This window comes from Micropterus salmoides, unplaced genomic scaffold (genome assembly GCF_014851395.1).
Source record: "Micropterus salmoides isolate LMB-PRFRI ecotype aquatic unplaced genomic scaffold, ASM1485139v1 Ms_hic_scaffold_14, whole genome shotgun sequence".
Classification (NCBI taxonomy): domain Eukaryota; kingdom Metazoa; phylum Chordata; class Actinopteri; order Centrarchiformes; family Centrarchidae; genus Micropterus; species Micropterus salmoides.
Window position 1 is genome coordinate 17,907,099 of NW_024040485.1, and position 12,400 is coordinate 17,919,498.

The 12,400-nt window shown below is 42.1% G+C and overlaps 1 protein-coding gene across 1 annotated transcript in view; it reads left to right on the forward strand.

The window, feature by feature from the left end:
* Positions 1 to 12,400, forward strand: part of LOC119902161 (ephrin type-B receptor 1-B-like) — a 154,866-nt gene that overhangs the window by 39,412 nt on the left and 103,054 nt on the right. The window contains 1 exon segment of the mRNA XM_038718146.1: positions 5,694 to 5,758. Coding sequence (XP_038574074.1) covers positions 5,694 to 5,758 — 65 coding nt within the window.

Genomic DNA, 12,400 nt, shown 5'->3' on the forward strand with positions numbered 1-12,400 from the left:
AAGTGGGGCGTTATGTATAAATGTGCTGTTTCTGTGTTAGAGCTGTAGCTTAATGAGGGACTGAGTGACCACTAAGATATGATTAGATGCCTAAGTCTGTTGTCACCAGCCTCTGGGTGTGCATCGACTGTGTACGTGTCTGTGTTCGCCAACCCTGCCTCAGGTGGGGCTGTTGTGTTTTCCTGTTTTCCTTCCACAGCAACTCTATTACAAACAGGTAATAGTGGGGGGAGTGTGGTTGCTCACCAAGTGCCGCAAGGTTGAATCTTAAGTTTTATGTGATGTGGCGGCACAGATGTATAAGGCCAAGAGAATGTCACCTTGCTCTGATGATAGGATAATTTCATCAATTTCTGCAGATACTGCATGTATATTAATTTCCTCTTCTTGCGAGGCATTCTTCCTTACATCTACTGCTAATCTCACTTTTGGCTTCTGTAACTCTCCTCCTCTGTATCTCCTTTCATCTCTCTTGGCTTTCTCTCTTGTCTCTGATACTGACCTGGTCTTCTTTCATGCTGAAAATTTTATTTTCACTCAGAACACTGTTAATACATTTGTGTGTGTGCGCGGTATGTGATTTGTGAGCCTGTTTAATACTGTCTGTGGCTCAGCGATGCGGGACTTGTGTATCCCATCACTCCGCGCTCATGTCTCTGAGGATGGCAGATTATTTTCTGTTCAATTTTCAAATCAACCACATTGTCATTTCTGTCTTCAGGGAGACATAGAAGTAACATATTTCTTTTGATGTATTCCTGTTGACTGTTCTGTATCGTCTATTTAAAGCGATAACCCTTCAGTAGGAGTGACACAGCTTTAGTGTGGCGCAGATTACAAAAGTCTCACATCTGTTTTCGCAAGGATTGTCTTCTCTGTCTGAACACGGTGACTCAATCAAAGATTTCACTTCTTTAATGTTTTTTTCCACCCTGAAGCAGTGCTGTGCCATAAACCCAGTCACAGTTTTCAAATCAGCTCAATGCTCTCAACCATGCTGGACTTGAGCTTGTCCTACCTTCCAGTCCAATAAACAATCTTTTTTTGCGTGTGATTTCCCAGGGTGAAGTGAGTGAATAGTCTCTGTCTGTGTGACAAACTTCCACACAATTTGTTTAGAAAATACTTCACTCTGTCAAAAATGTTCCGTTTTTATTCATAAATCCCCTGAGTGGACGGCTGATTAGTTTGGGAGACGCAGCAGCTTTTACTCTTGTTTGTTTGTCACTTTGTTTTCAGCCCTGTATTAAGATGCCAGACTCAGCAGGCTACCATGGGGCTTCATCATTGTTAAGTGCTCATTTCAATCCCGCTGATTTCGCCTCTTGGTTTTTCATCTCTGTCTTGTCTGTCTTTTCCCTTCGATCTCTCTCTCTCTCTCTCTCTCTCTCTCTCTTTGTCCTCCCATCTTGATTCCATTTCTGAGAAATGATAAACCCCTCTTAAATAATGTCATTCAAGGCCCAGGGATCTTATTTCAGTTTGTTGCTCCAATCACAAAGAGAAGGCCCTCTTAACCCAGCATCCAGCATCTGGACATGATTGTCTCATTGAATTACAAAGTGGACCAGCATCCTTGAACGGGAGGACAGAGTGGAGAGGGAGGGGGTTAAAGAATAGATGAATGGAAAAGATGTGTTATGGGATAGGAAGGAAAATACACAGAGAATTGTCTGCCATATTGCCTAAGGAACCAGGGAGCTTCAGAGAGGCGCTTCAGCACGTGTTCTGTCGACCAGCAGCCATACAATCACACAGACATGGCCACACAGGGGGGAATTACTCAGACATGTTGCCATTCTAACTTGCAAACTGTAGAATTGAAGTCATACATAAAGGCTCAAAGAGTGTGGAGAGATTGGGCAATCCTTTCCTGCTGTTCTCACCTCTGAATTCTCTTTCTATAGATGTTCTTTGACCCAAGTGCTAGCAATATGTAATCATGCGTCTCTATGTAATGTATCATGCAACTGCTTGCTGACGTGTAATTGTGCGAAGAGGGCTGCCTTATCGATCTGTAACGCAAGGCCCCATCAATGTTTAATACAGTCTCTCTCTCTCACTCTTTCATTTCTCTCTCTCCCTCTCTCTGTCAATGGAAACAGCGGACCATTTGGTATTGATCTATCGCTCGCTGCTAATGAGAAGGAGCTGTGCTTTCTGGGATTGGAAGCTGTAGGCCCTCAGTTGAGCCTTGGTTTTGGCTCGGCTTGCAACTTCTGGGTTTTGACTAGTAAACTGGCAGTGTATCAGCTTGAGTGAACCTCACACAATGAGCCAACTCACATCCATTGTATGATTTAAAGTAACTAATATTCTGCGATATAGTCACAAAACATCCCCCCGGCCTTGCAGCTCTTTGAATCCATTTAAGGCCGGCTAGCCCGACATCTACAAGCTATTGTTTTCCAATAGATTTATGAGCCATGGTGACATAGTCAACATTAGGCTCTCTATGTTAATAATTTTCCTACAGACTGAACTGCTAGTGAACCTGGCTGTATTTAATTTATTGGAGCTTGCAGGTGGAGCTGACAAAGCAGAATATGAATGCAGGAGAAAACAGTCTGGGATAAGATCCAAGTTGTTGTCTTTCCTTGTCTTCCAAATGATATGGTAAAAACTGAAAGAGACAGCATGCATGGTCAGATATAACTCATGCAGCCAGGGAAAAGGAGGACGAATTGTGTTTACATGGTTCCTATAGTCTAAGCAGAGGAGTAACCCACTGTTAAACTACTGGAACCCACAGACAGTGAGGAGAAATGAATCAGAGGAAATAAGTGTCCTAGCTGCTTAAAATGCAAATTTACAGTTACAGCATAATTTTTGTCTAATGTCTGGAAAATGATTGTGTACCAAGGGTGTACATTAAACAGAGAAATATTTCGTCTCAAGATGTATAGATAAGTATTAATTTGTGTCTTTATTTAAAGTATGTTTTTTAGAAAATGAACCAGCAGTCAGCAGTTAGTTTTTGCTTAAAAAATATAAATAAATGAGGTTCCTCTGAAACCTAATTGTTTTGTAAGCTTAGGTCACAGGATGACTTATAATTTCAGCAATAAAGCAAAATGCGCCTCTTGTAATTTTGAAAGAGCTGGCTTTTCTAATTAATGTGGGAAGCTCATTTTAAAATGAAACTCTTCAAATCCACTTATGATTAAATGGATGAACGGTCCACATAACAGCTCATTTAAAACACACACACATACACATAGCCTACACAAGGGACATTTTCCAAATCCCCAGTGCCAGTGGACAGGTGTGTGAGCTATGGCATGATGGCTGTGTGAGCCCCACCCCAGTGCTAATAACCACTTAGCATACTCCATTTACGCATCTGCTGCTCTGATATTCTGCTAATGGTAGACATTAGGTCACATGACATGGCTCATCCACCCCTCCCATGGGCCTTTAACCTTTTTTTGGCTCCTACCTTCACCATCTTGTGCATCCTCCCCCCTCCTTTCCTTTTAAAAGGAAATGGAAAATGGCCTACCAAGTGCCTGTGTGATTTGACTAAAGCTTCTGTGATTTCCCCTGAGGAAGGGTTGGCAGTCCCCACAACGCCATGGCTGGCACTGAGGGCTGTTTCATGCTCCTATCTCCCCAGCTGACAGCAAGTTGTACAGGCAGACAGGCGGGCTGGAGCTGGCTGGCTGTGGAAACTAGACAAGGCAAGGCTGATCTTAGGGAAATTGAAATACTCTGATGGAAGCCGGGTGTGAACAAGACTGTCACTGTAGGTATATATAGAGAATTGCTCTATGAGCTGGCTGGTGAACGTGTATGTGTGTGTGTGTGTGTCTTAATGTGTATCTCTGTGAGTGCTTGTTTGTGTAGCTGAATTACCTAGGCTAATTGGTTTCATGTCTGAGGACAGTTTCTCCCCATAAGTGGAGATTGAGAATGAAAGGCCTCTTTCCTTCTACCGGTGGCTTGTCACTCATCCTCAGTGTACTTGTTTTTTTTTTTACCAAGACCACTAGAACTGCAGATGACGGTTTGCGGATGCGCCCATCATTTGGAATTATTTCTAAATCACTGCAAGTTCAGTGAGATTCCAAACAAGCAACAGCTGCGTGTGCGTGCTTCCTGTGAAGGAGTAGGTAAAGGGAGGCTGCTGAGGGCTGGAACCTCTTCTTCTTCTTTTTGAACGAGGGCAGCTTCTGCTGGTTATGTTTTTGTGTTAAATCGGAGTGAGATATCTCCCTTATCAACAACACATGTGGGCGTTGCTCGCCAACAGTTTGCTGTGATAGTGGATGATGTCCAAGCCAAAGACACAGCAACTGCACTGTTCGTCAGAAAATATCCAAACACCGTGCTTATCTACTAGATATCATCACCAAGACATACCACTCCTTCTTCTGTCTCATAGATTTTATCTGTTTGGCCACAATAAACTCATTTGAGGGCATGTTGTAGCAGGGGACATAAAAAAAACATGAAATATGCCCTGGTTCACTCTCAATAACATGGAAGGTTTAGGCCAGAGAATAAACTGTCTGTTACTGGGGAAATTATGAATCTATTATTACACTGCAAAGGCCAATGTGTCACCCAGTTGCTCTATAAATCTATGTGTGTGTGTGTGTGACAGAGAGAGAGAGAGTGATAAAGACATAGAGAGACAGAGAGAGACATCGACCAGTAGTTTGTGATGACTGCCCTCCCTTTCCTGGAGCTATATCAGGTTTCCAGATTTCAGTGTGCCAACAAGGCAGATATTAATCAAAACAATGCTGACAAACTCCTTGGGTGAGCTGCCAGACTTATTTGTCTATGGTGTGTCACTGAGGATTAGCGAGAGGGGAGAGAGCAAAAATGGGTAATCTTTGTGTTCTTATATTTCAAATATGTGGAGCCAGATAGACACCTTGTGTAATACAAGTCAAAAGTAAGATAGATAAATTCAAATCTTCAGTGAACTGCTCCTCTGAATGGCAGATTTTCCTTTTTGAGGTTCTAACTTTTTATTGTCTCTGTTTTGTGTGCAACCAGTGCACCATATAGTTATCTAAGGTGCATCTTGAGATTTTGTGCAAATGTTCAGAAAATCACAGAGAAGCACAAGACATCTTTTCCCTTCTCATTAAAGCTCTCCGCCATACTAGTTTTTTCAGGGAATGTCCCCACTAGGAGTAAACAAACTGCAGTGGTCTCGCCTTGGAGGGCTTTTGTGAAGCCGCTTACTTTGGGTAAACAATGTGACAAAGTTCAGCACTCACACACGACCACATGCAAACCCACACAGTGTTTCTCATGTGCACACAAATGCACACAAATGCAAAAATATCCATTCGTATTTCCACAAATGACTACATATCGTGCAAATGCATGTACACGCACAAACAAAGGCAGGAAGCACATAGTGTAGTTTCATGCTCACACAGAGAGAACACAATACAAAGCTCAGCATTTAACAGCATGACAGAGGCTCTCAGACATTCCTTCCAGCAAAGTGCCAAGGCTTTGTTTCCACATCTCTTGTCTTAACAGGAGTCTAGCAGAGATGGATGAAACGCTGTGAAGGATTCATCTCTTTCCTGTTCATCGATGATAGTGTCAAGTGATCACTGGGGCTTGAATGCAGTTCAACTCTGTGGAATGATACTCAAAATAGCTTTTTGGGGGCTAACCGCTGTCTTCTTCTCTCTCTCTACCTCTTTTTTTCCTCTTTGCTACAGAGACCGTGATGGACACTCGGGTGGCCACAGCGGAACTGGGCTGGACAGCATATCCTAATTCTGGGGTGAGTCTCTCATTGCCAAAACACAGTTTCAGAAGTTTGGGTTCAAACTCTTTATGTTGGGAGGAAGATATCTTGATAGGGCGATATGTAACGTGAAACACAGTGCACGTACAGATCTACAGCCAGAGAGACAAATGAGCAGGAAGGCAGGCAGGATGAGAGTATAGATTTAGTAGTAGTAAGTAGTGCCCACTGTAGCTCCTATTATGGGTATTATTTTCTCTCTGTCCCAGCTCATAATAGCTTAATGACATAATGGGTCCACGTAAGCCCCCGAACACAGTACCTGTAGTCCCTGTAAATGGAGGCTGGGGGGATACCATAGACGTAATGATACTGTAATGATGCATTTATGCAGGGAAGTGGAGGCATTAGGATGAAACGGGGAGGAGGAGCTAAGAGGATGGAAATGCTCTGGGCTTTTTTCAGATTTTAAGGAAACTATTTTCAACTTCCAGGTAGTTTCATGTACATGAAAGGAATGAAAATGGAAGAAAGTGCCAAGTCATCAAAAGGGGAACAGTGTTCTTTTTTTGTTGAAAGAATCACAGTATCAGAAGTGTGATTGCCCTATTACACTAATGGACCTAAAGAACATTTTAAGGCCTTGTTCTCTGTGCTGTAATTCAGTAATTCAATGAAAAGCTCCATAGACCAACACTGATAGCATGAATCTTGCAGGAGCTGTCCAGAAGAGACAATGACTGTTTCCTGCATTTTCTGGGTCTTTGGGTCTTTATGAGGCATTTTACACACGTGTAAAGGGAGCCTTTATTGCTCTTGAACAGAGCTTTTGCTCTGTTTAAACATTGGAAAGTGTGGCAGCTCGTTTTTTTTTGTCTCCCCAAAGGAGTACTAACTAAAACAACCTGAAACCTGGAATCACTTATTGTGTTCATTTTATTTGAATATCAGCGTGTGCGTGTGTGTGTGTGTGTGTGTGTGCACGTGCATGTGCATGTGCACAGTCACCTTAACAGGAACTTACAGCTGAGGCCTGTATTGCTTGTATAAATAAAAATTTTCTTTAAAAAGCTATAATGATATTTTCAACTTGCAAATGAATTTCATGCCAATCTTTTTTCATGCTAAATATAGTTTTTAAAATCAGTAAAGGAGCATCCTTTAATAAGGATGTAAGATAAGTAGTAAGACAAGTTGCGCATGAGCAGAGACTATCCTCACCAGAAACAACATTGGTAATTTCTTCCAAAACTTAAAATGAGCAACTGATTATGTTGCAGATCAGCTGACATAACTAAATCAAAACATGTTATATTATGCTGTAAATGTTATATACTGTATATTCATATAGGAATATTTTGATTTCAAGAGCCTATCATGTGATCAAGTGAGGATTCATAATAATTTTAGGTAAGTAATTCTTTAGAGGCCTGTCAATTATCAGTTTGACACAGAACAATAACAGCATAAGGTATTTGCCCTTCTCAGAATTGCACACTTTTCTTCATAACTTATTTGCGCCAAATCATCTTTAGGGATGATGCATGCTGGTCTTACACTAGGTGCAACGAGACACAAACAATGTTTGTTGTTTTCAAATTAAGGGATCCCTTGGGTCAACACATGACAGTATTTCATGACACATATTTTATGCAATGGAACAAACATGACTTTTTCATGGATCAGCCTCACACAGTCACTTCTCTTTCTCAGTGAAAAGGAAATATCCAGTAAGACCTACTGAGTAGAAACATCTACAGTGCTACAAAGCCTCTTCAGTTCAGCAAGCCCCCAGGCACACAGAGCCTCTTGTCTGTGTTGAGAATAGTTTTTTAAAGCTACTCCTGGTGTAAAAGTTCTGGCAGGGAGAGACCTGCTGTAGGGAGAATAAATACACTCATACCGCTCACTGGAAGAAGTTATCCCACTACGCAGCTGCCTTGACCTGGCTGGTAGTGTGTGAGAGATGCGCTGTGATTGTGTAGAAATGAACACTCTCTCACACTCACACTTGCACATAAATACACACACACACACTAAATTCAGCAGGATTTAATGTAATTCTTTTGTGTGAGAGCTGAAGATGTAATGACGTCAAACCTGGTCAATATCAGACCATTAATGATAATAAAGTACTATGTAATTCATTTGGAAACCCAGACTTTAATAAGTAATCAAATACATTTGACATATGTGTTCCATTTGACTGTACCATATCTCATATTATGAACATAGATCAGCTACAAGTTATAGCATATGGTGTAAACTGTGGTGCTAATGTAAAGATACGGAATGTCCACTGCTCTCTGAGAGGTATGACTACACATACTGCTGATTTTAATAATGATGTACATTTGTTTTATTGCCACTGGCTAGGTGGTCAATTTGCTTATCTTCGTGAACCAGAGAACAGCCTCTCAACAAGAGAAAAGGCACACACACTAGCGTTGTCCCTGTGCTATTAAATACATCTCATGGCAACTTCTCCTTCAGGAGTTCATGGGAAGTGTATATCTGTGTCTGTGCAAGGGCATGGAATTTGGTAGGGACGGAGATGTTTTTATTTCCCCCACCAACAGTGACATATCCACCCTTGTGTGTGTGTGGGTGTGTGTTTGTGCTTGGTTGACCTGAAGGGTTAATTTTGAAGGATTACAGAAGCAGTGTCATTAGTTCCAGTGGTGTAAACATGAGGACATTTCAGGGTTGGCCATGTGAATGTATAATGGAGCGGCAGTATGCAAATGCACATGCATATTTGAGCATCTGCTAGAGAGAAGGAGAGCTCAGACGGAAAACAGATGTGTATAACAAAAAATATGACAATGTTCTGTAATGTGCAGCTTTTTTTTCTTTTGTTTCATTTCAGTTGGATGTATTCCTGCTTTCCCTTTGTGGACTTTCCCCTCCTAGTGTCTTTTTTCCTCCATCCCAGTCAGTCCTCTCTTTCTTTCTCTCTCACTCTCTTTCTCTTACTGTCTGTCTAACACTCATGCGCACACATACTCTATGACAAATAAAATATTGAGTCGCAGAAAGGCAAATGCCCCCCTGACCTTGCCATGCAGCAATGTTACAGAGCAGACATGAAAGACAATGAGACACACACACACACACACATACATAGGCCTCCCTAGTAGTCATTTAGGTGCACTAATAACTAATGTGATTATTCTCAGCTTTCAACAGTAACCTGGTTTCTGAAAAGTCATGAAATTGCTAAACCCTTTTTTCTTTATCAGGTTAAGTGATTAAAAGAAAATCGGTTAACACAACCTATTTATGCTGAAGAAACAATCTCATGGTCATGTATACACTTTACCAAGTTTCGTGTACCAAAGTAGGCTTTAAGTGCTCCGACTACAGACCCTAGTCCAACAGCTGATTCCCTACATAACATGTTAACTTAAATACTGTTAGACAATATTCACCAGTATGATTCAAAACACAGGGTAGGGGATAGGCAGAAATCAGATTATGCACCAATTCAAATTAAACTGGGGGTTTTAGAGCTACTTTTGTTGCAATTATCAATGTCTTATCTGATCACAGTAATCTGGTTTCCGGTGTGCATGACATTGTGATTGTGACATTGCGCAGAGAGGGAGATAAGGAAGGTGGCAAGTTAGTGTGTTGTTTTACAAACATTTAAGTATGAGGTAAGGAAAGGGAAGTGAAATAGAGGAAATAATAACAGCACAAGAGTAAGGCAATGTGTTCACTTAGTCTTTTCTTTTTTTTTTCAGCAGGAGGTGGTTCGAACAAACACCAGAAGAAATGCTTTGGGGTAATGTGAGGCTCATAATGTTAACTAGCCTGGCAATATATGAATATTCAAAACACATGAACACACAGCCTTACCAGGATGTTTGGCCCATTTGCTCCTGTATATTTTTTATGTTTGGCAGGGTGAGTTTTCTGAAATAAAACAAAACAAAGGTTGATGATGGAGTCAGCTGTAGAACAATACAACAAATAAAAAGATGCTAGCAACCTGTCAAAGGTGTCAAAGTGACAAACACATAAAAAAACACCTTTAGAGAATAGAAACCAGAGTTTGTTTAACTTTTATTCCTACATTCTTGAATGATTTAGATAAAAGGTGAACCAGAAAAAATAGCTTTTATTTGGGGGAGGGGTGGATGGGATTAGGGGAGTGTGGGGAGAGGGATGAGAGGAGCTGGGAAGAGAAATAAACAGCCTATAGAACTGCAAGCTGTGTGTGTGTGTGTCTGTGTGTGTGTGTGTCTGTGTGTCTGTGTGTGCGCGTGATAGAGAAATCTTGAGTTAACTCATGTGACTCTAGGAGGTCACAGAGTCTAGGCTTAAAGGAGAGATCCTTGGGGAGGGGTGTTGGGGGGTTAACGGGGTCAGTGGGGCGGCGCTGGCTGCCAGAGGCTGTTGGTGCTGTCAAGCATGGCAAACTGAGGCAGGTTGGTGTGGTTGTGAGGGTCTTGGGGAGGAGAGGGGATAAAGAGTGGGCCAGGTGAGCAGAGAGTGGGGTGTGGAGGATAAATGCTGGGGGACACCATGGACAGGAAGAAGGCGTGGTGAGTGAGGCGGAAGCAGAAAGATAAAGAGGAGATTTTGGAGAAATCCCTCTGTCCTTTGGTTGTAGCAGGTGGATAAGAGAGGTAGGAGACAGAATTGATCTCACCCTGACATGTTTGTTTGTATTTACACTTTTTTTGTATTTACACATGTGGGCTTGTATGTGCTCCGGCCTAATATCAAGTGCCCGAGTGTGCTGTTGCATATCCGCACCAGCATTTGTGAGCGTGTGCAAGTACAGGTGCTGTTGGAGGTGAGGAGTTTTTTGGGGGCGTGCCCGGCCTATCCCCCCAGTGCGCCCTGTGCTTCAGCAAAGCTCCTGTGGGCCTTAACTGGACAGGTGTCAGCATACACTCAGCAATTCCTGAGGAGCACAGATAGATCCATAACAGCCATCGCACCATCTGCTGACCAGACTCAATACACCTCAATTATTCATACTCTAACAGACAGACAGGCAGTGGCTCAACAGACATAAGGGAACACAGGAGGGAAAATGTAAAGTGATGAAAGTGAAAAAGAGCCAAAGTTAAAGAGGAATAATCAGAGTCAGAGAGGGAGACGGAGAGGACAAAAGAGGATGAGTGAGAAGGAGTGAGAGTGAGAGAGAGAGAGAGAGAGAGAGAGGGAGAGAAGTATGGAGGTGCACTCTGAACCTGCACCGCCTGAGCTGAAATGAAATGAGAGGAGAAAAACGACTGTGAGTCATGCTGGCTGCGCTTCAGCAGCCAGGTGAGAAGAGTGCCTTCATTACATGCATGTACACACACGCTCGTACGCACACACACACATCTACACACATGTATAAGGATTTACCCACACATTCACACATAACTCCTTATAAACTCTTCAGGAATGAGTTCCGGTTAAAAAAGAAATTGAATGTATGTGTACATTTGTGCAAATACATACACATACATACACAGCTGACAAAGTCATACCAGTGGGAAACCTGTTTCATTTTGCCTCCATGGTTATTGAGTGTGATTTAGGTGTGTAGCCAGACAGCTGAATTTGCTCTGAGCTCACACAAAGACATCTCTGCTCTCAGCATGAAGACCAGAATAGTAAGACAACGAATCACTTAGATCACAATGAATCCATGGCTTTATGTCTGTGCGTGTTTGTGCTTGTGTGTCCGTTTGTATGCCTGTGTTATTCTGTGCTTTCTGTAGAACCACCCCCATATCATGTTTTAGCTCTAAACATTTTTGTAGGTACGATTTCATTTACATTCCAAATCTTATTTGCAATTTGCTTGCCAAGACAGCAGCCTCTACAGTAGATGTAGTCACAGATAGAGTATTTCGTAATTTTTTTTTTACCATTTTCTATGTTCCTCCTTGAAATGAAATAACATGTGGCTACCTCAATTATTGATTTCCTTCCTGTGGATTCCCCCTCCACATTTAATATGTAAGAATTCTCTTGGATGTATTAGGAACCAAGAACAATATTTTCGTCAAAGAATAAATAAAAGAACAAAGCGATAGAACTAGGGCAAGAAAAGAAAGATGAGATGAGTCTAACCTTAATTTGGCATGAATTTGGAGGAGTGCGAAGGAGTGGCTGGAGGCTGAGTCTGACTTATGTGTGTGGGAGTGATTGTGTGTCTCCCCCAGTACCTGCAGTACCTGCTTTTTCAGCAGTCCTACAGAGCTGGCAGAAATAGCAGTAAATCCTCCCATTCTTCTCCATCTTTTTACCAACACTGACTGTTTCCGTGTCTTTTTCCCCCCTGCTTTTCTTTACTATAGCTTGTCTGTCTCGGGAGCTCCCTCCACCCCCCACCACTCCCTCCCTACCTTGTGTCTAGAGAATAGAGCTGTAAAGTGTCATACTTTGCCCGATTTTTATACACACACACACACACACACACACACACGTATATGTAGACAGGCAGGGGCCCCATTGATACTTTGCATTCTGCTGTCCCCTGCTGTCACACTCTTTGTGGTTTGTCCCTAAACGGCCTCATCTTGGGCTATAGGGGGCCAGGGAGCGTGTGGGGTGACAGCTTTGACTCTTTCACTCGCTTTTTGCAATTTTATCACGCCATTTATTCCTTGATATAACATTCCATTTCTGTTCATCATTCTTAAACGTCTCGTCCACTCTGAAATTATT